The 27,080-nt window shown below is 37.6% G+C and overlaps 1 protein-coding gene across 1 annotated transcript in view; it reads left to right on the top strand.

Annotated features, from left to right (window-relative positions):
• Positions 1-27,080, top strand: part of LOC112055356 (T-box transcription factor TBX1-like) — a 36,473-nt gene that overhangs the window by 6,510 nt on the left and 2,883 nt on the right. Inside the window, exons 2-8 of the mRNA XM_024095431.2 lie at positions 15,888-16,006; positions 16,131-16,247; positions 16,797-17,038; positions 17,591-17,747; positions 18,512-18,667; positions 19,099-19,166; positions 24,220-24,360. Coding sequence (XP_023951199.1) covers positions 15,888-16,006; positions 16,131-16,247; positions 16,797-17,038; positions 17,591-17,747; positions 18,512-18,667; positions 19,099-19,166; positions 24,220-24,360 — 1,000 coding nt within the window. The remainder of the gene's footprint in view (positions 1-15,887; positions 16,007-16,130; positions 16,248-16,796; positions 17,039-17,590; positions 17,748-18,511; positions 18,668-19,098; positions 19,167-24,219; positions 24,361-27,080) is intronic.

Raw genomic sequence — 27,080 nt, 5'->3', positions numbered from 1 at the left:
ACTTTGCAGAATATTTTAAACATTTTTTGTTTTTTTCTTTACAAGTTCGCCCTTGACTACAATCTAAGATGGTAGCGGGCTAACTTGTTAGGAGTATGATGAAAATCCACACCCCTTTCGCTTTCTATACGACATAGTACCGGAACGCTAAATCGCTTAGCGGTACGTCTTTGCCGGTAGGGTGGTAACTAGCAACTGATGAAGCTTCCCAGCAGCCAAAAACATTAACATTATAAGTTCACCTACAATATTTGAGAATAAATGAGAAAACTATGTATTTATCCTAAAATACATACCTGCAGAATAGGTATATACGGGTAGCAACCCTTATAGTACGGGTGGCAGCCCTAGACCCTATAATATAAAAAGACAAATTAATATAGTACGCTTAAATGAAATATCCTTAGTATTCTATGGAATAAGCAAAATCGACATTTATTTAAAAAAAAAATCCCTCTTGTTGTATTTTTCAAGATTTGTTTGTCTGAAATAAGAGTTTCATATGCTTTTTCACATTTGATTTTTAAATTTTTGAAAACCAAAAGCATTATTTTTCTAATTTCTTCGTTTAATGTTTGGAACTCAGTAAGATAGACAAGTTCGAATAGGCTAGACACTATTGCATCTATCAGAAACTAATGTTCTTATAGATTTAAAATCTAAATTTTGTTTGTTACATTTCAGTGTTAAAAATATAGTCTTTTTGCGTTTTATATATTTCTTCAACAGTATATAGTACGCATACCAGAAATATAGTACAATACTATATATTATAGTACGGTTGGCAACCCTATCCCTAACTCACAACTAATAAACAGCTGTAAAATCCGCAGACATGTCACAGACCCCTTGTATATTTTGTTGACTCGTATCTTATCAGCGAATTTCTTAAACTTCGTTATGGTTGTCGTAAAAAGTTAACATATTTTTTGTGGTGTAAAATAATGTTAACAGATTGTAAACTGGTCTGCATTTCAAAACACTCTAAAGTTTGTTCATTTAATTATGTTACTAGCAAAAACCCGCGATTTCGTCCGCTTGAAATGCAGCTTAAGCCTTTGATTATATATAATCTGCCAGAAAGTCAGTTTATTATCTCAAAGGGTTAAAACAGTTTTTCGATAATTGAGACTACAGTTATCTATACTAATATTATAAATGCGAAAGAAAATCTGTCTGCCTGTTACCTTGGAGCAAAACATAGGGTACTTTTTTACCCTAAAATAAAATAGAAGGAGTGAAATAGGGGTAGAAAGTTTGTATGGAAAGTCCTTAATTTTTAGAGTTACAATTTTGAAAATTTGTTTATAAACCATAAAAAAATACGAAATATTCAGGAATTTTTAAAATTCTACTCCAAAAGTGGTGAATTATGTTGAAAGTTTACAATAATTTCCACGCGGATGAAGTCACGGGCGTCCGCTAGTTTACTATATATTATATACGTAAACCCTCCCTATGAATCGCTTTATCTTTTGGAGAAAACCGCATGTAAATACGTTCTGTAGTTTTCGAGTGTATCACAAACATAAACAGACAGATGTGGCGGAGGTTTTTGTCTATACTAATATTATAAAGAGGAAAACTTTGTTTGTATGTTTGTATGTTTGTTTGTTTGATTGTAATGAATAGGCTCAAAAACTACTGGACCGATTTTAAAAATTCTTTCACCATTCGACAGCTACATTATCCACAAGTAACATAGGCTAAATTTTATTTTGGAAAAAAATAGGGTACACAAGGTGTAAAAAATCAACCAGAAAAGTAGGGTAGGGGTAGGTAGGAGTAGGGTAGGGGTAGGGTAGGGGTAGGATAGGGGTAGTTGAAAGTTTACATCGAGTTTCACGCGGACGAAGTCGCGGGCGTCGGCTAGTTTTATAATAATTGTGGGTCTTGAGATATACCCATTTGTCCACACATACGGGTATATCTCAAGATCTTCGACGTCTTTCCCGCTAACCACGACCATTTAAATTAGAATATAGGTAAGCAATGTCTGTGTTTGTGTTGTATTATAAAGAGATACATAAGTTTTATCAAAGTCCATTCAGTAATTTTAGTTTTAAGTGAGTAGGATTATAAGATTAATACAATCTAAGAATAGGCCCTACAATATACTACCCAGCGCCCGTCGCAACGCAAGACAGCAAGAAGCGTAGGCCTTTGAGCCTTGAATTTTTTGGTAAACCATATCCTTCAAACCATATCAAAACGCAGAGCTGTAGTAGGTACTTCTTTGGATGCACATCTTTAAAAAGAAGTATCTTATCCTGACGAAGGCGAGGTTCTCGATTCCTTGCGTCTCAAACCCTAATAAAACCCTCAAATTCAGCCAGTTTACAAACCCCAAATGTCCTAACGTCCCCTCATAGGAAACGCTCTTAGCGAGTCGTTCCGTTTATCCCCCATGTTCTTCAAACTTTCGACTCTGATAGAGTCGCTGAAATTCCCCGATACGGTTCTAACTTAGGGAGTCTATATCAAATGCACAGTTTTAAAAAAAGCATTTGTCACAAACAGCTGGCTTATTAACTATTTTGTTCTTTATAATCAAGTTATTAAACTAAACATCAAATTAATTAACAACATGTCATCTACCTACTATGAGATATCCACCAGTAAGCACCGGATGATATTTGTTGCGTAATCTCAATTTCGTTTATGTCAGCTAGCTAAATTAAAACATAGTAAATTAGCGTGCAAGTCTAATCAGCTATCCTTTTAATTGTTAACAAAGTGTTTCAAATTCTCACGCTTCCAACACAATACAAATAACAATTTTAAGTCACATTGAAACAAAAAACCCGGCGCGGCGTTACGAAAGCCGAATGAAAACAAACAATGTCAGCATAATTCATTATGGGTTTAGGGTTACCATAGCTTAAGATTATTTTTTCAGGAAATATTATTATATGCATCATTCAACAATTAGGTGTTTCATGAAATCTAATTTAGATTTATCAAATAAATATAAACATTCTCCCGCGATTGATATGTGCATAGATCCCGTTCAGTGGGAATCTTTACATATGTTTCCAAAATGAAATATCCAAATATTTATCAACATCAATATCGAAAAATGTATTTATTATTTGAATAATAATTTATTTTAAAACCTTTGTTCTTCCATTACAATGTGGAATAAGTACACAAACATGTCATAAATTTGTATAGAAAATTGTTTGTTTTCCAAACTATAGTTTTATTGAATTCGTAAATTAAAATGTTAATGGAATCGACATAAACTTGTGTACAAAGATTTGAATAAGATATATACAATGTGTAGGGTAACCATAAGTTGATATAAAAGTCTTACACTTCAGTTTTAAATTTTCATACTTTACGAGCAACTTAATATTATTATATGCTACTATCAGGTATGTACGAGTATATCCCTTCCTTAATGAGTCTTCGTTATATTTTTTCTGTGTCCAGTACAGACGCATTAAATAGATCCACCAGCTCATGTATATTTTACTTAAAACGAATAAATGATTAAGCTAAGTTTCAATTTCATTATTATCAACATCGTTACCAGCCACGAATGTTCGTTGCTGGAGCAAAGCATCACGTTTATATTTTTGTCTGATGACTAATAATTGAACAGAATCAGTCGTTGCTTTGGGAAATTTTCTTATAAACCATTAATAATTTATTCAACGCGAATATCTAATGCATGCATAGGATCCATAAAAAAACCTTCTACGTACGTAACATCTCATCAATATCCTCGGGAGATGTTAACTCTATAATGATAATTTCACAGAATACTAGAACGTAATGTAGTGTTACATAGTAGTAGACAGCTTTTCCCGGAAAATAACAAAATATATGAAGTAGTCTATCCGGTGTTTTATTAATAATTGGTCACCCCACGTGAACCAGTGCGTCTTCGGAGTGCCGCGATATTGCTTAGCAAAATAAACGTTTGGACGGTCGTACGTTTATTATTCTTATATTTAATTTTGAATCCGTCTGCTCCGAGTGTCGGGCGAGCTTTGAAGTATCATTTTTGAACGTTTGTTTCCTTGGAGCGGATTGTTGATACCCCTTTGTGGAGTTTTCCACATTTTCATATAACTACGTCTGCTTTGTTTGTGATGATATGTAACGAGTTGAGTACGATTGGTTGGCAGTTGTAAATACTCATCCTTTGTACAATCTTTGGATAGATACGAGTAGCCATTTGTATTTTTAAGCTATTGCATAGCTTTTATCGCGGGGTTTGAGCGCGGCTACCGAATCAAGAAATCACGTAACGAACACAAACCTAACACCAGAACTTTGCATCAAGTTAATACATTTCGACGTTGTCATATCGACTCAACTGTACAAGTGGTGTCAAACTAGGGGCAAACTTATTAAACCGGAGTTTGATTCCAGCTCAACATTTTTATTGTTTTTTATTTATTTATTCTTTTCTATAGAAAAAATATATTGCATAAATAAAATGAATAAATAAATTATAATTGCATAAGTTGATAAAAAATACTTTGAAATAGCGCACTAGCGCATATTGTCTACAATGTCGAGTTGTGTGTTCAGGATGTTTAAAAACTATATACACTTAAAGTAAGTAAACACAAAATTGTGCATGTGTGCGCTCATTGGAGTAGTTGCATTCGGATGAGTCGGCACGTAACATATCTATAATATAAAAATATCATTGGGTTAGCCTATGAAATACTGAGCTTTTCTTTCTTAGAAGAAATCTAAGAAATTATTAGTAAAAATTCTACGTCCGGAGTTGGGAAGTTATAGGTGGAGCCTCAGAGAGCACATTAAGCCGTCGGGCCCGGTCACAATCTGATTGTGGTCGTTAAAGAATTTACCACTAAGCAGTAGCTTACAGGGGATATGGAGCTTAGACCCACCTCGCTGCTTCAATGCGGGTTGGCGGGATCGGAGTGGTGTTTTTTTATCAATCACTATTATATGAAAATAATAATGACTGGAACCGATGGTTTGGTGTTCCCTTGGTGAAACCTCAGAAAACATATGTACAAGGTGAAGCTCAGTAACAAAGTTTTGTCGTAAGTAAATTGTGTTTGCAGTAGTAGGTACTCAGTAACGTAAACAGTCCCGGTTCTCATGTGGATCTGCGTGTGATCTGCTTATTATAAACACTGTGTGTTGCATTGTGTTTGATTTATTTCTATTTACATTTACGCAACTGCTAAATTTGTGTAGATTTCATTAACCACACTCCATATCTATGTAAGATTATATGCCACGGTTATATAGCTAACTATGTAGTTTTTTTTCATATTAATTATGTAGGAATCGTATAGTTCCCGCGGGGTTTGTCTAAAGCTGAATATCACGCGGACGAAGTCTCGTTCGACCACAGGTTACCTAAAATCACACGTCTTTGGTGATGAAGAGTATTCAATTAAGAAATAGGAACGGTAGTTGTAAAAGAGATATTTTTATACAACGTAGAGTATGACTGTGCTTAATTAACTAAACGGTACTTAAAAATAACTTGTTCAAATTAGATTGAATTGACGGGCCGTAATTTTAAGTGGGATATCTTATTAATATAATAAGCAAAAAATGCACATTTAACTAAAATAAAACAATGTGAGCTGCAATTTGTAAAATGTCCGGGCGGTATTCTGGCGGTTTGATTTACGTCCCGGACAGGTCGTCACTTCCCGCCCCGCGTCATAACTTAACCCCTGCTAAGTATGGAGAAGTGTTTTCTTCAAACGACGAATTAGGAGCCACTTTGAGACCCAAAAATTGTACTATTACGAGTATGCAGTCCCAAAACTTGTACTATTAGACACGAGTGTTCTGTGCCCTAAAAATTAACTGTAGCTACATTTGAATTACGAATTAAAATTGTACGATTCGGCTCGTGCATTTGTAACTAGGATGTAAGTACATCGATTTCCTGGAAATAATTGAAATGATTTGTTTCATAATTTCTGTGATAAATTAAAAAATAATATTGCTGAGATGTGCTCTAATAAGGATTTGAAAAATTAAAATTTTTAACTAACTAGTAGTAAAAATTACGAATACGTCACGAGTAGCTTTGATAACAATGGGAAGGGATGACGATCCGGTGCTGATTCCGATCATTTAAATCGGGAAGCTGCTGAGGCTAAGTATCAAGACTATTATGAACCGTCCGAACGTAGCAAAGTCCGAACTTCTCTAGATTGTTCTGCGATTTTCATAGTTTTCTTATTGACTTTGTTGATATCAGAGAGATAAAACTATCTATTAAACCAATTACAAAAAACTGAAACATTGTTAATTTTAAATATTAAGTAATTAATGATAACTAAAAAGCTTGAAATTAAAATTACTTTTCAACAGTGTTTCAGTATTATTATAAATTAAAAAGAAGTTCATTCCATAACAAGTTATCTCTGTAATTAAGTGTTCCAAAAGTTATATTTTGACTGTGAGAGCGCGGAGGATTTATTTGTGTGACGTTTAGTGGAATTTGTTCCAATAAACAAAAATATTGGAATAAATAACTTTCGCACTCAGGGTTTGGATACGGGTCATTTTGAATTTGGCATCTTTATTTAGAACTGTATTTTGCTCCGTGACATAATTAACGTTTTTGAATTCGAATTTGGAGTTACTTCTAAAAGTGGTTTGCGTGGGATTACAGTTAAAATATTTTGATGGCTTTCGTGGCGCAGTGGATTTACAAGACGGAGCTCCTGGGTTCGATCCCCGGTTGGGCCGATTGACGTTTTCTTAATTGGCAGGTGGGAGGATTCGACGTGGCTAGTTACCACCCTACCGGCAAAGCCACCAAGCGATTTAGCGTTCCGGGACGATGTCGTGTAGAAACCAAAAGGGGTGTGGATTTCATCCTCCTCCTAACAAGTTAGCCCGATTCCATCTTAGATTGCATCATCACTTACCATCAGGTGAGATTGTAGTCAAGGGCTAGCTTGTAAAGAATAATAAAAAAAGTGCTTGTGAACTAAGCCTAATTGAAATAAATGAATTTTGAATTTGAATTTTGAATTTATTACACTAATATTATAAAGGCGAAAGTTTGTGTAAGTATGTTTTGTTCCTTTTTTACGCTGCGGCTACTTAATGCGATTTGGCTGAAATTTGGAATGGAAATAGATTTTACTCTAGATTAAAACATTGGCTACTTTTCATCCCGGAAAAATCCATGGTTCCCGCGGGATTTGAGAAAAACTGATTTCCACGCGGACGAAGTCGCGGACGTCCGCTAGTATTGTCATAAAAACTAAAGTGTAAATGAATAATTGTGTTTCAAATAAATTAGGTCCAGAACTGAAAATAACTGCAGCGCGTAAGGGATCGGTTACAGCTAACGAGGCTCGCAACACAAATCACCATTAGCGCTCGCGACGGACCGTGAGCGCCCGAAAACATCACTCGGCTAGGGAAGCTATACCTACTTTACCTACCCCTTGGTTTATCTTATCTATCACTTTCGTAGTTCCACGTGGTTCCATTATCTATTTCATTTACAGTTCGTTTCATGTAGTACTAGTATTTTTTTTTTTTATGAAGCTTACGCTTGACCACAATCATGCCTGATTGAAAGCTATGATGAGGTCTAAGATGAAGCGCGCTTGCCTAGAAGATGCCTATTCACTCTTGCCTTGAAGGTGCACAAATTATACGTGTCAGGAAACACAGACGCCGGAAGGGCATTCCACATTTTGGCAGTTCTTATTAGGATCGTTGACGCAAAAGCTACTCCGTCCGCGTGGAATTTAGTTTTTCACATATCCCTCGGGAACCTTGGATTTTTCTGGGATAAAAAGTAGCCTATGTGTTAATCCAGGCTATAATATATCTCAATACCAAATTTCAGCTAATTCAGTTCAGTAGTCGAGGCGTGAAAGAGTGACAAACATTCATATCATCAAAATCAATATTTTTCGCAAATCTCGGGAAACCGTGGATTTTTTCGGGATAAAAAGTAGCTTATGTGTTAATCCAGAGTAACATCTATTTCCATTCTAAATTTCAGCCAAATCGCTTGAGTACCTAGTAGCGGTGTTAAAGAGTAACAAACATCCTAACATACATCCAAACATCCATACAAACTTTCGCGTTTATAATATTAGTAGGATGGTGCAGTTTGTTTCACTCTTGAAAGTTTGCCGCGATTCACGATTATATAATACGTATACAGGCGACTGTCACCTTACCCATGCTATTTAAAAACACTAGTTGAACAATGAGCCGAATATGGGTTGCTTATGATGATAATAATGAAATGCAATTAATAATGTTATGAAGTATTTAGAGCCTCAACAGCTCAACGGTAAGAGTGGTCGGACTCATCACCGAGGGGTGGTGGTTGGATCCCCGCCTCGTTGGTCTACTGTCGTACCCATTCCTAATACAGTATTTCCCGACTAGTTGGAGGGGAATAGGAATATTGGTCATATTTAAAAAGTAGCGGACGACTGCGACTTCATCCGCGTGAAATTCAGTTTTTCACAATCCCGCGGGAATCATGGATTTTTCCGGGATGAAAAGTAGCCTATGTGTTAATCCAGAGTAAAATCTATTTCCATTCCAAATTTCAGCCAAATCGCTTCAGTAGCCGCAGCGTAAAAGAGGAACAAACATACTTACACACTTTCACACTTATACACAAACTTTCGCCTTTATAACATTAGTGTGAAGTGTGATTTAGAGTCTCAATAGCTCTACGGTAAGAGACTCATCACCAAGGGGTGGTGGTTCGATCCCCGCCCCGTTGGTATACTGTCGTACCCATTCCTAATACAATCTTTACCGACTAGTTGGAGGGGAATGTGAATATTGGTCATATTTAAAAATAAGGTAAAGTATTCTTTAAAAAAAAGAAAAGTAAAACACGGGCAATATCGGGTTTTCCGCTAGTGCATAAAATGTAATGCGACATCGAACTGTCGTCAGTGGGACTGTCACATTAATTTTTAAACTAATTGTAAGTCATTTATCAAATCGGTGTCTCCTGGCTGAGATGTAGGCGTGAACAGAACAAATGGCCGTCGGCAGACTGTTGAAAGAAACAGCCTACCTACCTATCTATTGTGATTGCTGAATGATGCTGCCAAATAAATTACCTACGTACGCTGATGTCTGGTCTTACACTTTACCTATCTAGTTTCTTTACTTGTCTGTTAGTCTGACCGCTCTTACCGTTGAGCTATTGAGGCTTTTACAAGTTTTACAACTTTTATTACAAGTTTTCTTTACAAGTTAGCCCTTGACTACAATCTCACCTGATGGTAAATGATGATGCAATGTAAGATGGAAGCGGGTTAACTTGATAGGAGGAGGATTAAAATCTAGGAAGTGTGAAAATATATTTAAATAAACATATAAAGTAATTCCAAAATTTAACATGTGTGCGTTCAGTGGAAAACAAAAATTTAAAATTCATTGATTTCAATTAGGCTAAGTTTACAAGCACATTTAAAACGTCAAGTTATGTCATGATTTAATTTAATGGCTAGAGTTCCTAACGCGCCTTGGTCCGAGAAGAGCCCACATCAAAATCAGCCAAGGTTTATTTTTTTGTTTACCAGAATTTTACAAACTTACCCAGAACTAAGCACGCAGTTGTCTATTGCAGTTCAACAAAAATATTGAATCATTAACACTATAATAAGACTTTCCTATAAGCTTGCGTTTAATAAACATTTTGAACTTTTTGAAAGACATGCCAGTGGCTTCATGTGGTACTTAATTATAAAAACGTGTGCCCTTATAATAATTACTAATCTTTTACTTTGTAACCTAGTATGGTGTGCAACAACTTTATTTTTATTTCTGACATTAACATCATTACAATCACAAGCTACATCAATTTTGCGGTGATTGTACGTGACATATCTAATAGTATAAAATCGTTGGTTGAAAAAGACAAACCGGCCAAGTCTAAAGCTCTTAATCTTATTGAACTATTGCATAAGTTCGTAACATCTGGCAGCCCTGAAAATATCGAAAAGTTAATCGCGATCGGATCCAAGAATAGTTCTCTTGTTGGCAGCATCAGTCAATCAGCGGTCAAAACATCGCCGGGAACCGACAGGGACATCTACCGCATCCAGCGTTCCTAGAACATCTATGGATCTGAAATCGTAACAGGAAAGCGAAATTTGTTTGGCTACATTAGCCGCTGTTGCACTGATTACGAATCTATTTACGTGCGATTTAGCGTAACTGCTTCAGCAAGATGAATACGTGCGTTAATTAAACATTATGTATATTCAAATATTTATCTAATTCTTTTTCTATGCGTTGTAGTTTTGAAAGGAGATGATCTATTTCAAGTCCACTCTTGTACCCCGTATCATTAAAATTTAAAAAATCCAAGGATTTTATTAAAATTTATTAAAGTGAATAAATCTAACTAAATAAAAAGAAATAAATAAAATAAAAACCCAAGTTTTTGAGTTATATCAAGATTGCGCTCATAGAGCAACTATGACATGACAATTGACAGCAAACGTCAAATCGATTACTGCATTGAAAACGTCATCTATCCGCCATCATTACCCTTATTAGTGTTGCATTTCTTGGGAGATAATGAATATTATTTCGAAAGAATTAAAGTTAATTCGTAGATTTGTATAATCAAAACTAGTTTAAAAAAAATTTTCGTTTATTTCCGTTCTGGTACAATGACTGATCCTGGGCTCCATACAATTTTGGACCATCTCCTTTAGAATTATAAATGTATAAGGTTCGTTTTGATATTTGACGAGTTCTGGAGTGGAGACCACGTACCAGCAAGCGCAGTGTAGGACGCCCTCCGGTCCAACGACATCAAGAACTGAAGAAGGAAGTGGCTGGATGAGGAAGGTGGAGGATCGTGTGTGGTGGCGCGCTCTCGGAGAGGCCTATGTCCATCCTATGTCTGTGTAGGCTGGAGCCTAGGGTTTGACCAAAAAACTTTCTCTTTTACAGAAATAAAGAAAATGTAACGATAATTTAACTATTTTAGTCCTGTATATCCTGTACAGTCTTACTAAAATATTAAAACTTACAATTTTATTGACCAATTTGTATTGTATTGATATCTAATTGTATTGATTGTAAACTAGGATACCTATTTAATTTCAGAGTTCAGTAAGGTTGCAAAAATTCCTACTATTGCCTACTGGCGGCAAATTTGTAAATCCGCCACTGGAAAGTAAGTTATATCATAATATTTGTATCGTTGCTTCGAGGCGATACTCATACTTTATAATTCCTTAGTAAGTTTATCAGCCCTTCTAACTTCTTGGTAGTTTATGGTTTAGTTGGATAGATTCCCTGGATCACTCGTCAGGTTCAACAATTTGCGAGGTGGGATAAAAATAATCGCTTATTCACTGGCATCTTCTTAGTGACGCGTGTCGATCGGCTTGTTAACGAGCAATGCTCGCGATGTTGACATCAAGGGTGATCAAAGTGAGCAGTGTTAATTTGTTAGCATCTACATTGTCTATTTGTAATCAGAGTCTCGTATCCGTTAAGTGGTAAGAGGTTCTTCGAAGTACTTGTTATTGTTTATTACATTTGCATTTTAGTCTAGCTACTTGATTGGTTGCCTACTGCTTCTTGAAAACTGCCTCGATAGTAAAATAGTTAGTCATGTTAAGAGTGGTCAGTTGTAGGTTGTTTACGGGGTCCTGAGTCCATACTTAATATTAAAAATGTGAAAGTGTGTGTGTCTATCTGTCTGTTTGTTTGAATGCCTTTCAAGGCATAACGGAGCGACGAATTGACATGATTTTTCAAGTGAAGATAATTGAACAGATGGAGAGTTACATAGGCTACTTTTTGTCTCTTTCTAACCCCCCACTTCCCTAAAACTGGGGGTGGACGTTTGTATGGAGCATTTGTTGGTGATATTACAACTGGGCATATCAAAGCTTACAATCGTTGATGGAATGGATGTGGCTAAAACCTGTCTATCACTGTGCCCTGGGAATGAAAGAGTGCCCAGTGGGAAATAAGGACTTAATTTTTTTTTCTTTACAAGTTAGGCCTTGACTACAATCTCACCTGGTGGTAAGTGATGATGCAGTCAAGGATGGAAGCGGGCTAACTCGTTAAGAGGACGATGAAAATCCACACACCTTACGGTTTCTACACGACGTCGTACCGGAACGCTAAATTGCTTGGCGGTATGGTGTTCAGTTTTGTAAATCCACAGCGTGCGCCACGGAGGCTATCAAAAGTATCACTCCATGGTTCCATAAGTATGACTTCATCGCTTCTGAAAAATATACCAAACATAACTTTAGTGAGAATTATTTTATCTGACCATAAGTACACAAGTTGGTATTCATAAGTATTAAAAGTTTGTAAGATCTACAAACACAAATACAAATTAATTGATGGTTTGTTTGGACGCAGCATTTTAATAAGGAATTTGTTTATATTTGTTCGGGTAATATGTATCGTATGAGGGTGCGTAAATCAAACGCGTCTCAGAAACTCGGAGCTGCACTACACGTGTTGTTGCGAGGTAGGGTTGCCACCACCAAGTTTATGTTGCATGTTTCTGCTTTTAGTCAGGCATCGTTGTGTATTTTTATAAGAATCACACTAATATTGTAAAGGCGAAAGTTTGTGTGTGTGTAAGTGTGTATGTTTGTTTACACTGCGGCTAGTGGCGATTTCGATAAAATTTGGTATACATAGAAGTAGAATTTACTTTATTTTACATATATTACCACACACATATAAGTCACGAGCGTCCGCTAGTTACAAAATAAAAAACAAAATATTTATGTACTACGTATATACTAGCCAGCGTATCCTCGCCATTGAACACTCTGGAGATTGTCTTATTGAGTTTGTATAGGTTTTAGCTACACGATCAGGCCATCGCTAGGATTCTCCCGTTCTTATAGCTGGCGCTTTGCATCGTCGTTTAAGACAGTTGGCTGTTCAGTCGAGTGCTATTTATATATAACTAGATAATGCCCGTGACTTCGTCCACGTGGTTTTTTTTTGAACTTTATTCTTGCTTCTAGCTTAGGTACTACCCGCCTAAAGCCTGTTTTTTCTTACATATATGATTGTAGTTATAGTCCCTGGCTCACGACAAAAATCTTTTTCTTAAAATCATTAGTGAGATATCTGTACACCATCGTTGAGGTGACGTTAAAATCAATAATCCTCCTCTTTTGTCTTTGTCCCTGGGACTTATATATGACAAAGCATACCTATTACACATTATTATCACTTAGGTACTCTATAAATTAGGATACTACAGGTACAGAGAGAAATGTATTATTCGTCTCTATCGCGACTGTCGATTTAAAAAAAAGCAGCGTTACAGAAAAACGCTACTGGCAACCCTAACGGCTGCAACCGGAGCGGCGCCCGCGCAGCTAGATTTATTGCGGTCAATCAATGCGGATTTATTGTTAAGGAAGTGTTCCCTCCTTTTGTTACCACAGACAATAATAGCACCACCATTATAATTGGACGCGCCACCACCTGAGCACCGGTTATATTGTCATTACGGTGACATTAACGTCTCTATTCGTTTATTAATTGCATCATTCGCGATCTTGTATTGCTTTGAGTGATAATTATTATTATTGCGCTTCAATTTTTGCGCATATGTTGATATATTTTTATATTAAAATGTCAGCGGTATTTTAATTGCGTAATTTATGTTTTGATTTTCGGTTCTGTTTTGGCTAAGTTGAAAAAGATTAATACATAATTATTATCAGTGTATAATTATCAGATTTCTTAAACTTTTACTACAGTACACTGGTTATCGATCTGTAACTCCCTCGAAATTAAAATAAGGATAAACGTTGGTCCTCTATCCTTATTTTAATTTCAACAAGTAGACAGTTTCAAAATTCAATATTCGTTTATTGCAAGTAGGCTAGGTTTACAAGCCTTGTTAAGTTACATAAGAGGGAATTTACTGTTACTTTTTTTATTAAGAAAGAATACAATATGAAACTTAAGTTAACTTATCCTAATAACTATACAAATCATGCCCACGTGGAATGGTGGCAAGAATACTGGCTACATTTTTGCGCTGAACAGTCAGGCTGATCCTTTGCGCAAAAAATGAGCCAGCCATTTTGTCACCAGTCGAGGCAACTAGCCGCGGTGAAATGACTCGGTAAAATTTTTTGGCACTACAATTCTGGGGTCAAAAGTGTCTGTCTCCACGGCAAAAGGTATATGTAACTCTCTATCAGAGAGGCATACTGGAGCCACTAATCGGTTTCAGCTTTTTTTGCTGCGGCTCCCGGTCTTGTTTCTTTCTCCCTGATATGACACAGTGCTAATGTGTCAACGCATGTAGCGTCTGTTACTTACATACATACAGCTTATAATTTAATTATATTTTTTGCACTGCTGATGAAGATAATCTTCAGATCACTTCAGATAACAACGTCCTTCAGACATCAATGGACCTGTCAAGCGATTGTCTGACCTTAATACTACAGCCAAAGGTATACCGTCTTCCAAAAGTCTATTAAAAAGACTATATCTGCTTAGTGAATGTCATCTGATGTTAATAAAGACCTAGATCCGGAGTCTGATATAAATTGACATTGTATCGATGCATTTGGCAACAGCGTCGCCATTAAAGCAATTAGAGTGGAACGTGCGTACAATTTAGATGCGTAGGCTTTTAATTTATAGGCACAATAATAATACAATTTGTCTATAAATCAGCTAATTTGTAGTTAACTATAGACGATCGTGAGGAAACCTGCATACTTGAGAATTTTCTTAATTCTCTAGGTGTGCGAAGTCTGTCAATCCGCATTGGGCTTAAGTGGACTAAGGCCTAACCCATTCTGAGAGGAGAGTCGTGCTCAACAGTGAGCCGAATATGGGTTGTGAATGATGATGATGATGATGATGATAGACGATTACCTCTCTGGCGTAGTTGGTAGTACTGTGGTTTTCAATCTAAAGGTCCTGTGTTGGACTGCCGGTTCGGTTAGATCTGGTCTGACGGTAGGCATCGGCAGTGGTTAGTTACCACCCAACCGGCAGACATAACGCCAAGCGATTTAGCGTTTCGGTACGATGCCGCGTATAAAAGGGCCGAAGCCTCCCACCATTAAAAAGTAACAAACATCCGTACAAACTTTTCGTTTAATAAGATAAGTAGGAGTTATGATGATAATAATATGTGCCTAATTCCAGTCGACGTGATTCAGCATGCCTCAATTAAGATAACAATATTTTTTGCGACACTAGTGTTGCAAAAGAATGCACACAAGCAGCTGCATGAGGTAAAAGACCTGTGCAGGTGAAACTGAAAGTAGATCTTTCATCCAATGCGACCATAAAGTTCAAAAATATAAATTTAATCCTAAAATAAAACGAAGATCATTGTCGTTTCTACGTAAGTATAGTTTTCATCACCCGTCTTATTTATAATCCCATCTCGACGTCTCCCGATGAAATTATTGCGGCCGTTTCATATGTGGTTCGAGTTTCCCGCCATTACACCAATTAGTTGAGTGAGATGTCCGCCGTTGGGTGGACGACTACGAATTTTATGGGACTGTTTATGAACTTTTTATTTCAAGTGGATAAAATGTATCCTGGAGTTTTTTAGTGAAACTGTGAAATATATTGTAAGACCTTTTGGGTGACTTATTACACTTACGTTGGTAGGTTCTTATTTAATGAAATTTCACCAAAAACAAAAACAATTTTCAAAGTGTGACTCAGAAACGTTTCAGTTTAGCGTAGGTTGTAGGACTAATACTGTAGGTAGTCGCATCTAGACTATTCTCTAATGTCGTCCAGCTATTTGCTCCTTTGAGGACTGGTCCTCAATAAAAAGAAAATGTTAAATGCGTACAGTTCCATCCGGGTGAATTAGGGTGCTCTTGACGTATTTAGGCATAATATCTTAAGACTGTTTGTTACAGGCGTGGTGTCAGGACAGTTTCCGCGCGGCGGGTTCCACTTGCACTCGCTGGCGGAGAGAGTGAGCCGGGACCAGGACCAGCTGCCTGTGCTGCCACCACTGCACAATGCTGCACGAGACGTAAGTGGCAACCATTTTATGAACTTCCAGCCACTTGGTAGATAGTTGAACTAAACGAATTTAATTTTGAATTTAGAATGACCGACAAATATTATGTTAGTATAAATAATATTGTATTATCCAGAGTGCAGTGTGCTCTCGAAGCACGTACTCGCCGCTGCAGGCGCTTAGTGAGAGCACGTGCCGCGACCACGGCGCGCAGTCCGCGCCGCCGCCGCCGCAGCCGCCGCCGAGGATGCAGGTACGTCGTGTTGTCCAGAGTTCAGTGTGCTTCCAGAGCACGTACTCGCCGCTGCAGGCGCTCAGTGGGAACACGTGCCGCGACCAGCGTCGGCGCCGAGGATACAGGGATGTCGCGTTGTCCAGAACCGCGCCGCCGCCGCAGTCGCCGCAGAGGATGCAGGTAACTAATGTATTAGCAACGTAGTAGTAGAGCTATTTATGACAAGCCCTTTTTTTAAAGTATTACAGCCATGCTTAGTTCTGTCCGCCAAGTCAAGTCCGCCAAGCAGTATCGTCGATCCAATACATAATGCGGCACTTTTTGGACATGTTATTTGCATGCCCTGTTTACAGGCTATGGTTTTCCCTTAGAATCACACGAGGCATCTGATTGGTCCGTTAATTAAAACTATAAAAAATTACGTTATACATTATACCTAATCCATCTTACGTAAAAATTACTCTAAAATTCACAGTATTTCATTCAAACAACCTATATTTAACGGCGTTAAAACAAAATTGAGTGAACTATAGTTTTGCGTCGTTCTAACACCCATTTTCCTGCCAGGTCTCCAACCAAAACGTGACGCTACACCCAGCGGTGGCGCGTTGCAGTGCTACCCTGGAGCTGGCCACGCTGTGGAGGAACTTCCACGACCTCGGCACGGAGATGATCGTCACCAAGGCGGGGCGGAGGATGTTCCCCGCGCTGCAGGCGAGGCTGGCTGGCCTGCTGCCCAGTGCTGACTACTTATTACTGGTGGATTTCGTGCCGCTCGATGATAAGAGATACAGATATGCTTTTCATAAGTACGTATTTTCACTGTTGTTTTAAATTGTAGTTTGTACGTTATATAATACCTAATTACTTGAATTTCTAATGGAATCGGGAGAACTTGTGCTATTGTTTTCCTTTAATTCAATAATCCAGTGTAATACATAGAGACTTACTAACAAATAAATTGAAAGCGATTTCATAAAATTTAAAAAAAATCCTCTTTTTAAATCCCGACGCAAAAAGAGGGGTGTTATAAGTTAGACGAGTCAGTCTGTCTGTCAGACTGTCTGTGGCACCATAGATCCTGAACGGATAAAGCGACTTCAATTTAGTCTGTTTTGTATGAAAGGTGACTTATGTGCAAGTGTTCTTATACCTACATGTTTGATGAAAATCGGTTCAGCTGTTAAAAAGTTCTGGGGAAAGTGGGGAAGAATAACCAAATGTCTGCAAATATACTCGAGTGGGGTCTCAAATGAAAGACACTTGATCGAGAGTGTAATTAATGATTTAATAAGACATGAGGGTCAATTTTATGTTATTTGCGTCGGTGGTTAATAAGCATGTTAATTGGTACTGTTCAGTTCGAGTTGGGTGGTCGCGGGCAAGTCGGACCCGGTGTCGCCGCCGCGCATCCACGTGCACCCGGACTCCCCCGCCGTGGGCGCGCACTGGATGCGCCAGCTGGTCTCCTTCGACAAGCTCAAGCTCACCAACAACCAGCTCGACGACAACGGACACGTGAGTGAATCATTGAACAGAAGCAGCAGGGCTATTCTGTAAAGACATTTTATAACTCGACAATGTGTGTCTATAACTGTTTAACACCATACCAAAGAGAGAGAGATATACAGGCGAATTCAAGCTCACACTGCCAAATTGCAAAAACATCGTTGCAGATAGCGCTATAGGGTAGAGGCGGGTATGATGGATTCGGTATCGTCGCCGCGCATCACCGATATATTAGTGGGGGGCATTTAAATGAGGAATTATTGAAGATTTAAAAACTCAAGTTGATGAACACAGTGCGGTACTATAGGTTACCTACTAGCTACTTGATCGAATTTAAGTGTTGCTCTGTATATAGGCGATTTTAAGAGTTAGGTAGAGGTGGGCAAGTTCGACCCCGTGTCTCCTCTACGCATCATTGACGTGCGAGTTGGATGTATTAAAAAAAAAGCATACATACAGCCGAACGTAGAACCTCCTCCTTTTTGGAAGTCGGTTAAAAATAGGGAATTATTAGACAGAAACAGTCACTGTTGTGTATAACAAATGGCTATCTCTGAAAACTCTTTTACATTGAACTTTGAAGCCCTAGATTTATGTTTAGAGTCCTTTTCATGAAAGAAGTCCCACTGCTAAAACCTGAACAAAAATTGACAGCGCCTTATACAATGACAATAAGACCATCATTACCAAAAGACATTAGCGCCGCGTCTGGGGGACTTCTTTCATGGAAAGGACTTTATCACCAGTTATATTTTTGTCCCTCTGCTCAACAGATAATCCTGAACTCCATGCACCGCTACCAGCCACGGTTACACGTGGTGTATCTCCCCGGAGAGGGTCAGAGCACCGCCCCGGGGACTGTCCCGTACCGGACGTTCATCTTTCCTGAGACCGGGTTCACTGCTGTTACAGCTTACCAGAATCACAGGGTAAATATGGATTGTAAACAGATTCGAGGGAATAGTAAGATATTAAGATCTTTGATTTTTAAATGTACAATAGTCGTCTTTTAATCCTAGATCAGGCGAGTAGTATCTAGTATTGCAATGATTTTAGCGGACACTGGCGACTTCACCCGCGTGAAAATCGATGAAAACTTTCAACCCGTATTTTACCACCCTTCTTATTTTATTTTCACAACAAAAAGTATCCTATAAATTTCTTCGTAATATGGTCTCAAATCGTGACAAGTTTCATTTGAATTCGTTCAGTAGTTTTAGCATGGCGCCCGGTCAACAAAAAGACGGAGTGACTGACAGATCTGCAAAAAATTTGTTTCAACGTCTCTGTATGTTTTTTAAATGAATGAGGCGTTAAGATTTAGTATAGCGAATACATGTTTCTACGTTATTTTTTACAGATAACACAATTGAAAATAGCCAGTAACCCATTCGCTAAAGGCTTCAGAGATTGCGATACCGACGATTGGTAAGTCATTTTTAATTCTCAGTTGATGATAAGTAACAAAAACATTTTAATTGGTGATTAATCTATCGACTATTTAACCGATACCGAACCCGTATTTTAGGTCTGGCATAGGTACTCTTGGAGTCTTTGGAAATTATACTGAGATCATTATTCTTGGAAGACAGGAAAACATTAAAACAACGAAGTCGTGGTAGTTTAAAATAAAACATAATATTTTTGATGGTTGAAGGCATTAAAGAATCGATAAATTAAAAAAAAAAACTTTATGAAAAACGAAATAATAACCAATAAGCATCCAGATGTAACGCACTCATATTGGCGGGAACACGGCGCGTCCGCTATAACTGTCACACGTAACTCTTTAGTCTATGGCCGAGTCGTAAAAGTAAATTGTCACCGGCTGCTGAAACTGAGGCGAACTTCTCAAACAGCGGTACACATAAAATACAATCATTTGTGTTAACTTGATTCATAGTCCATGTTGTGACATGGATGGCTTTGAAAAATGTGGTTTCGTTTACTCGCCCATTAATATTTCGAGGTGGATATGTCACATTGCACTTTCAAAACTTTTTATTACTCAGTTCGACTGGGTTGTTCAGAATGTATTGAAAACTTTATGCTTAAACATTAATTGATAGTAAAAAATATGCTTGGAGTAACTGCGTGATCGAATCAGAAATGAGGAGATCCGCAGAAGAACCAAAGTCCACATAGCCTAACTAGTCGCGAAGCTGAAGTGGTAAAGGGCGGGGCACATAGTTCGAAGAGCCGATGGTCGTTGGGATCCCATGTTGACTAACCATTGACACATCAAGCGAGTCACACGGAGTCGCTGGATGCAGGCGGGCTAGGATCAAACACTGGATCCTGAAGGCATGACTTAGGCCTTTTGTAGGAAGGCCACGCTTCCTACATAAGGCCTATGTCACAGTAGATATAATAAGCCTATGTCCTGCAGTGGACGCCTATCGGGTGATGTTAAGATGATGATGATGGTACATGTTCCTGTAGACTTCACTGAATAATATAAGTCAATCTGTTTCGAGTTCATTTTGGCTTTAGATGGTACGATGATATACAGGATGTTCGGGAGTATTTCCCATAACTTTTTTATATTCTTCAAGGAAAAATCATAAAAAATGTCTAAGGTAATATGTATTCTAAATTGAATATTTTCGGAGTAAAAAATATATCTTTTGTAAATAGATCTAAAATGGTGTCCCTTATATCGCATCATTATATAATGACCTAGCCAAATTTATTAATTGATAAATATAAATAGCTGTGGCTGGTGGGAGGCTTCGGCCGTGGCTAGTTACCAAGTAAGTTAGTTAAGGGGTGTGGATTTTCGTCCTCCTCCTAACAAGTTAGCCCGATTTCATCTTAGATTGCATCGTCACTTACCATCACGTGAGATTGTAGTCAAGGGCAAACTTGTATAGAGTAAAAAAAATATCACGAAGTAGCTTACTAGTGAAGTGCGGAGTGTCAGTTGCAATATCTCGTCGATATCGACAGTCTTACCACTACGATTACGTATTTAAAATGCAAGGATAGATAATCCATGTAGCGTGTGTTGCATGAATAAGTCGGAATTATTTGAATTACTTTGTATAAAAACACAAAAAGATTTTTTTTAATTAAAAATGAAATAGTTATGCAGTTCGGCTTCTTAAAGTGGCCTGGTGGGAGGCCGTAGCAAGTTACCACCCTACCGGCAAAGACGTACCGCTAAACGATTTAGCGTTCCGGTACGATCCGTGTAGAAACCGAAAAAGTGTGGATTTTCATCCTCCTCTTAACAAATTAGGCCGCTTCCATCTTAGACTTCATCATCACTTATCATGTGAGATTATTGAGAGACAGAATAAAAGTGGATTTGTCAACACCTTGAAGTTATGGGAAATACTCCCGAGCACCCTGTATGTGTATTTGTAGATAGGATATATATTCCGAGATAGTAGAGATGTATTTGTAGAGAAAACCCACCTGTAGGTATTGTTCTACTAACGCGTTTGATTTATATTGTGGGTGGAGTTTAATCGGATCTGCGTTTCATCCTACAACTTTGGATGTTCTAAAGTATTTATTGATTCCGTCAGATATTATTTATTGAGATTGTAAATTTCCCTTCGTATCCGTTTAAATAATATTATGGGGTTGCAAGTATAGGTATATTTTGTAGGTAATTTCGCGTCTTATTTTAGTTAGTCAGTTAGTTACTTAAACTATTTTTGTATTATCTTAAGTGATTACGCTGCCTTTTGGATAATAGCTTCCAAATGGCGACATTTTTCCGACACTAATGATCGTAAAATATATAAAGCAATTTACACAAAACTTTGGCAAATTATAAAATATCATCATTAACAGGCCTACATACATACAGACATAGGCCTCTTGCATGGATTCCCAAACAAAACGCCCTCGAGCCGCGAGCATCCAGCAGCTCTCTGCAACCCGCTTGATGTCCTCGGTCCACCTAGTGGGGGGTCGACCAACTGTGCGCTTTACGGTGCGGGGTCGCCATTCCAGCACCTTGGGAACCCAACGTCCATCGGCTCTTCGATCTATGTGGCCTGCCCATTGCCACTTCAGCTTCGCGACTCGCTTAGCTATATCAGCGACTTTGGTTCTTCTGCGGATCTCCTCATTTCTGATTCGATCACGCAGAGAAACCCCAAGCATAGCTCGCTCCATCGCCCGCTGAGTGACAAATTATATAGGTATCTAAAACTTTTTTTTGTACTCTTCGAGTCATTGGTAAAAACTGCATGAAAATCCGTTCAGTGGTTCTTGAGTTTATCATGAACAGACCGACAGACAGACTCGGCGGAGGATTTTGTTGTAATGTGTTACGTTATTCTCGGTAAACATAGTGTGTCCTATCCATTTCAGCTTTTGATTCAATTTAGCTTGTTTTAAAGAGTTAGGCTTGGTTTATGTATACAGTGTTGTTTTCATTTAGATTTACAGCTTTCTCAGACACTGCATTGGCTGTTAGCTACTGTGGTTTGGTCTGTTCTTGGGTAAACTTTCATTTGTTTACTTAATCGCACCCTAAAATAAAATTACGTTGCGTAAACTTTCGTAAAATTCTTTTGGGAAGTTTGCGGCTAATTCCGTAGCAGAGAGAGATATAATGACAATTAATAATCATAATTTATGTGTGAAATACGCATTGATCTTAATTAGAAACAATGGCAATGTTATTCATTTATATTGACAGTATATGCAAAAATCAAGTAAAGCGCCTACGCAAACACTATTGTAAACAATGGGGATGATGACTAAGTTTGAATATATTGATTTTTATGATACATTCGGGTAAATAAGGTCAATGTTAACTAATTTATACATAAAAAGCAAAGATTGTCTGGATATTTGCAAAATATATAAGATTATAAAATTTAAAAATCAATGAAAAATCTTTTATCGTAATTAGATGAAAATTTATTCATTTTTCCCTACATCAAATGTAACATTTTTTAAAAAGTTAACTATAAACATAAACGCACAAATAACAAAGATATTAGTAATTTTGTTTGAACACCCATACAAATCTAACGATCATTAGATATGTACCTACGACGTCATTAATACTTACCATTTTGTATGGGTCGTTTATCAAGGATCCGCGGCAGCGCCGAAAATCTGACCCTTTAAATCCCTGTAGCTCCGAAAGTAATGATCGCAGATACCCTATTACTTTTACAAAATTGCTTTACTGCTAGCATACTCTTAATTTATATACAATTTAAAAAACTGTCATCATCCCTATTATCGATTTTTTACTACTTAAGATTGTGATTAATTTAGTCTCTAATAGTTTACTGTCTCTACTAAAATAAACATTGTATTGTTTTTATAAAGTTAATGTTAAAAAATCCAGCATCCATAGCAAAGGGTCTGCCTGCAGTAATCAATGTGTGAGTCCGGGATCCCATAATAAACAAATGATTCATTAATCTAGCGAACATTCGCCATGTGGACAAACACGGACGGAGGGACACAAAAAACGTTACGACGCGTCGACTTCCCGGTAAAATCGATTAATATCCAGGATAATAATATATGACACCATTTGTCGTTGCTTGTCAAAATAGAGTATTAAAGCGTAACTCGACCCCGCCTAGTGGGCGTAGGATAACGGTGTTACCTGCGACGTAGATTAAATGGATTTTTGTAGGTTTCTCTATTCATATTCCGTAGCTTTTGACACCTACTTAATTTGTAAACATACGTGTTTCTACTGCTCGTTGGTCTAGTGGTTAGCCTGTGCGGTTTCCGATCCCGAGGTCCTTCTGTCAGGTCAGTGGCGGATTTGTAGTTTGGCCGCTCTAGACCCTTTATACGAGTACTATACCTACCTACTAACCGTTCTTTCTCAAATCCCATTCTATACTTTAGTAACAACTTACTGTATAATTATTTTAATTTTATTGCCAATTTTTATCAAACTAATACAAGAAATTAGTTAACTATAATAGCTCCTAGTTTGAAGGATTATTCGTACATTTAAATAAAGTAGATTATCTAATTAAAGGTTATTGTTATCATCATTATTTTTTTTTTTCACGAATGACCGCTCCAAACGGCGCCTTGCCGCCGCCTACATGGGCTTTAAGGCAAATCCGACACTGGGTTAGGCTATGAAACTGAGTTTAAAGCTAATACTGAGCTTGGTAAAATTTCTAAGCCTGGAGGTGGGTGTTACATCTCCAGTCAGTTTTCTCAAAGAGTAAGTCAATCTATCGGTTCTGAGCACTATCGGACTGATATTATAAAGGCGAGAGTTTGTGTGTAAGTGTGCACACATAATATAAACATATACACTTTCACCCCAAATCTCTAAAATCCCAATAACCTATTTTGTTGTTCGTCGGCCTGACTCGAGATTCGAACCGAATCCGAAGCTGAACCAGCTAACCACGGGACCAATGAGGCAGTAATATTGATACGGCTAATACGGTGGTAGCTACGCCCCTGTATGTTATTTGATTATTTTTCAAGCATCAGATCATTTAAATCACATTTTATCTCATTGCAGTCCCCCTGAACAAAGCTCTCAGCGTGGTACTCCGCGGCGTCGCGAGCCTGCACCAGTGGAGCCCTATCCCTTAGCGCAGCCCTACGCGGGAGATCCCAGCGCTAGCGGTCCGCTGTACGCCGCGCATGCGCATACAGTACGGTGAGATTATTCTTCTACTATTTTGTATACATAGATAATTAACTGACTAGACAAACGTCGTGACCCTGAAATAGGGCCACAACTTTTTGACTAATAACTCATAATTAATATACGGTATCAGTGATACTATAAATTAATATTATTATAAAAACAAGAAACCTGACTGCTTATTGAACTGAAAAGAGAAAAACAAGTAGGTATCACAATATAAATTAAATTGTTAATGCATAAAAAGAATACAGCTAAGCAAAAGTACAAAACGAAGGACTCCGATATTAATCGTCTAAAATATCACAAAGCCCGGAATCGCTGCAATACATTGTGTAGAGATGCTCAACGACGCCACATTTATAAATCTGTACAAAATAGTGACACCGCTAAAACTTGGAAATTTCTTAATACACTTGGAGTTGGAAAATCATCTTCGAACAATCCTATAAATATTGATTTAGAACTTCTCAATAAACATTTTTCTACTTCCGATACAATTGACAGTACCGAAAAGGAGTCCATTCTTACCACTCTTTCTTCTATACCAACACCAGATTTTCTTCCGTTTACTTTCGAATCTTTTACCGAATGTGATGTTAAGAAGAGTGTTTTGTCTATCGCTTCGAATGCTGTTGGTTCTGATAGCGTAAGCCGTAATATGATTATTCCTATCATTGATATTATTTCCCCAGTTCTTACACATATCCTCAACTATTCCATTTATTCCAGTGAATTTCCACAGGCTTGGAAGAATGCACAAATTATTCCTCTTCCTAAAAAAATTAGTTCCACTACGTTTTCTGACTTCCGTCCAATTTCTATTTTGCCGTTCCTTTCTAAAGTCCTTGAAAAACTTGTCTTCCAGCAGTTATCCGTATTCTTAAACCGAAATTTACTTTTAAGTCCATTTCAATCTGGTTTTCGTCCTGGTCATGGTACGGTTACCGCTTTGACTAAAGTTACTGACGATATTCGTTGGGCGATGGATAATAGACAACTCACTGTACTAGTTCTGCTTGATTTCAGTAATGCTTTTAATTCTGTAGACTATGACATTTTGTTGAGTCTATTACGCTCTATTAACATATCTCCATCGGTTATAGACTGGTTTCAGAGCTACCTCAAAGGCCGTAAGCAGCGCATTCGGGTTGATGACTTCTTTTCATCTTGGTGCGATGTTACGGCAGGGGTACCTCAGGGTGGCGTGTTATCTCCATTACTTTTCTCTATCTTCATTAATTCGATCACTCAAAATATAACTTCTCTTTACCATATGTATGCAGATGATATCCAAATATACCGCTCTTCATCTCTTGAGAACCTAAACTCAACTGTCTCTGCTATAAACTGTGACCTTAGCGCAATTGATATCTGGAGCAGACAGTATGGGCTTAAGGTAAATCCCCTAAAATCTAAGGCCATTATTATTGGTAGTCCTGCCCTCATCTCAAGAGTTGATTGGGTAGATCTCCGGCCAGTTTTGTATAATGGTACCACTATTCCTTTTTGTGACACAGTTAAAGATCTTGGGGTTCATCTTGATAACCAGTTGTCGTGGTGCGTGCATGTCAAAGAGTTGAGTAAAAAGATGTTTGCTACTTTTGGCTCACTGAGACGTTTAAGATCATTTTTACCAATTCCTACTAAAGTTATGTTAGCACATTCTCTTCTTCTTTCGGTTTTAGATTATGCGGACGCGAGCTATCTAAATATAACTGAGGACCAACTCAATAAACTTGAGCGACTTCAAAATCTTGCTATTCGGTTCATATTTAGCCTACGCAAATATGACCATATTTCTGAATTCCGTCAGAAGCTCAAGTGGCTCCCTATTCGTCGTCGCCGGGATCTGCATGTACTTTCACTTTTGTACTGTGTGTTGTTTAATCCAAAATCTCCTGTGTATCTGAAGGAGAAATTTACGTTTCAGGGAGTGCAGTCTGAACTGAGACAGTGTCGATTACTAACTCTATGTTTACCCGTGCATAAGACGAAATTTTATAAACATTCTTTCGTTGTGCAAGCCGTTAAGTTATGGAATGCTCTCCCTTTAAACATACGGCAATCAAAGACACTGGTCATTTTTAAAAATGCCGTAAAGACTCATTATCTGGTGCAGTAAAGACGATCTGTATATATTATTTCTTTTCAATATAAGGTATTTATTAGTATATTTTGATATGTATTTTATTCATTATTGTAGGTATTTGTGTAATATTGTTTATGTATTAGGATGTAAATTATTTGTATGTATGTGTATTACTAATACTATGGTTATTTTTGTTTTACGCCACCTGCTGATGTCCTTAAGTTTTCCTAAACCGAAGGTTGCCTGGAAGAAATCGCTACTTAGCGATAAGGCCGCCTTTTGTATGCTGATCTCTTCTTAATTTGTTTTTTATTTCACTTGTTTTTGTCTTTGTGGTGTGCAAATAAAGTATATTTATCTTATCTTTATCTTATCTTAATATCTGTATAAAGTTCTGACTTTAACGAACTCAACGACACCTCTTATGTTAAAATCCGTTTAGCTGTTTGGGCTGTAGGGCGTGCCAAAGAATTGGACATACATACACACATACAAACATACACACATGCAAACATACACACATACATACGCTCGAAAAAAATTACCCTCCTTCTGACGCAGTCGGGTAAAAAACCCCTACAAAAAAGTGTACTTAAATAAACTGGAAAAACAAGACTTAGAATTACTCTAATCCACACTG

Source organism: Bicyclus anynana, chromosome 8, assembly GCF_947172395.1.
Source record: "Bicyclus anynana chromosome 8, ilBicAnyn1.1, whole genome shotgun sequence".
NCBI lineage: Eukaryota > Metazoa > Arthropoda > Insecta > Lepidoptera > Nymphalidae > Bicyclus > Bicyclus anynana.
This window is presented reverse-complemented; position numbering and strand designations above follow the sequence as displayed.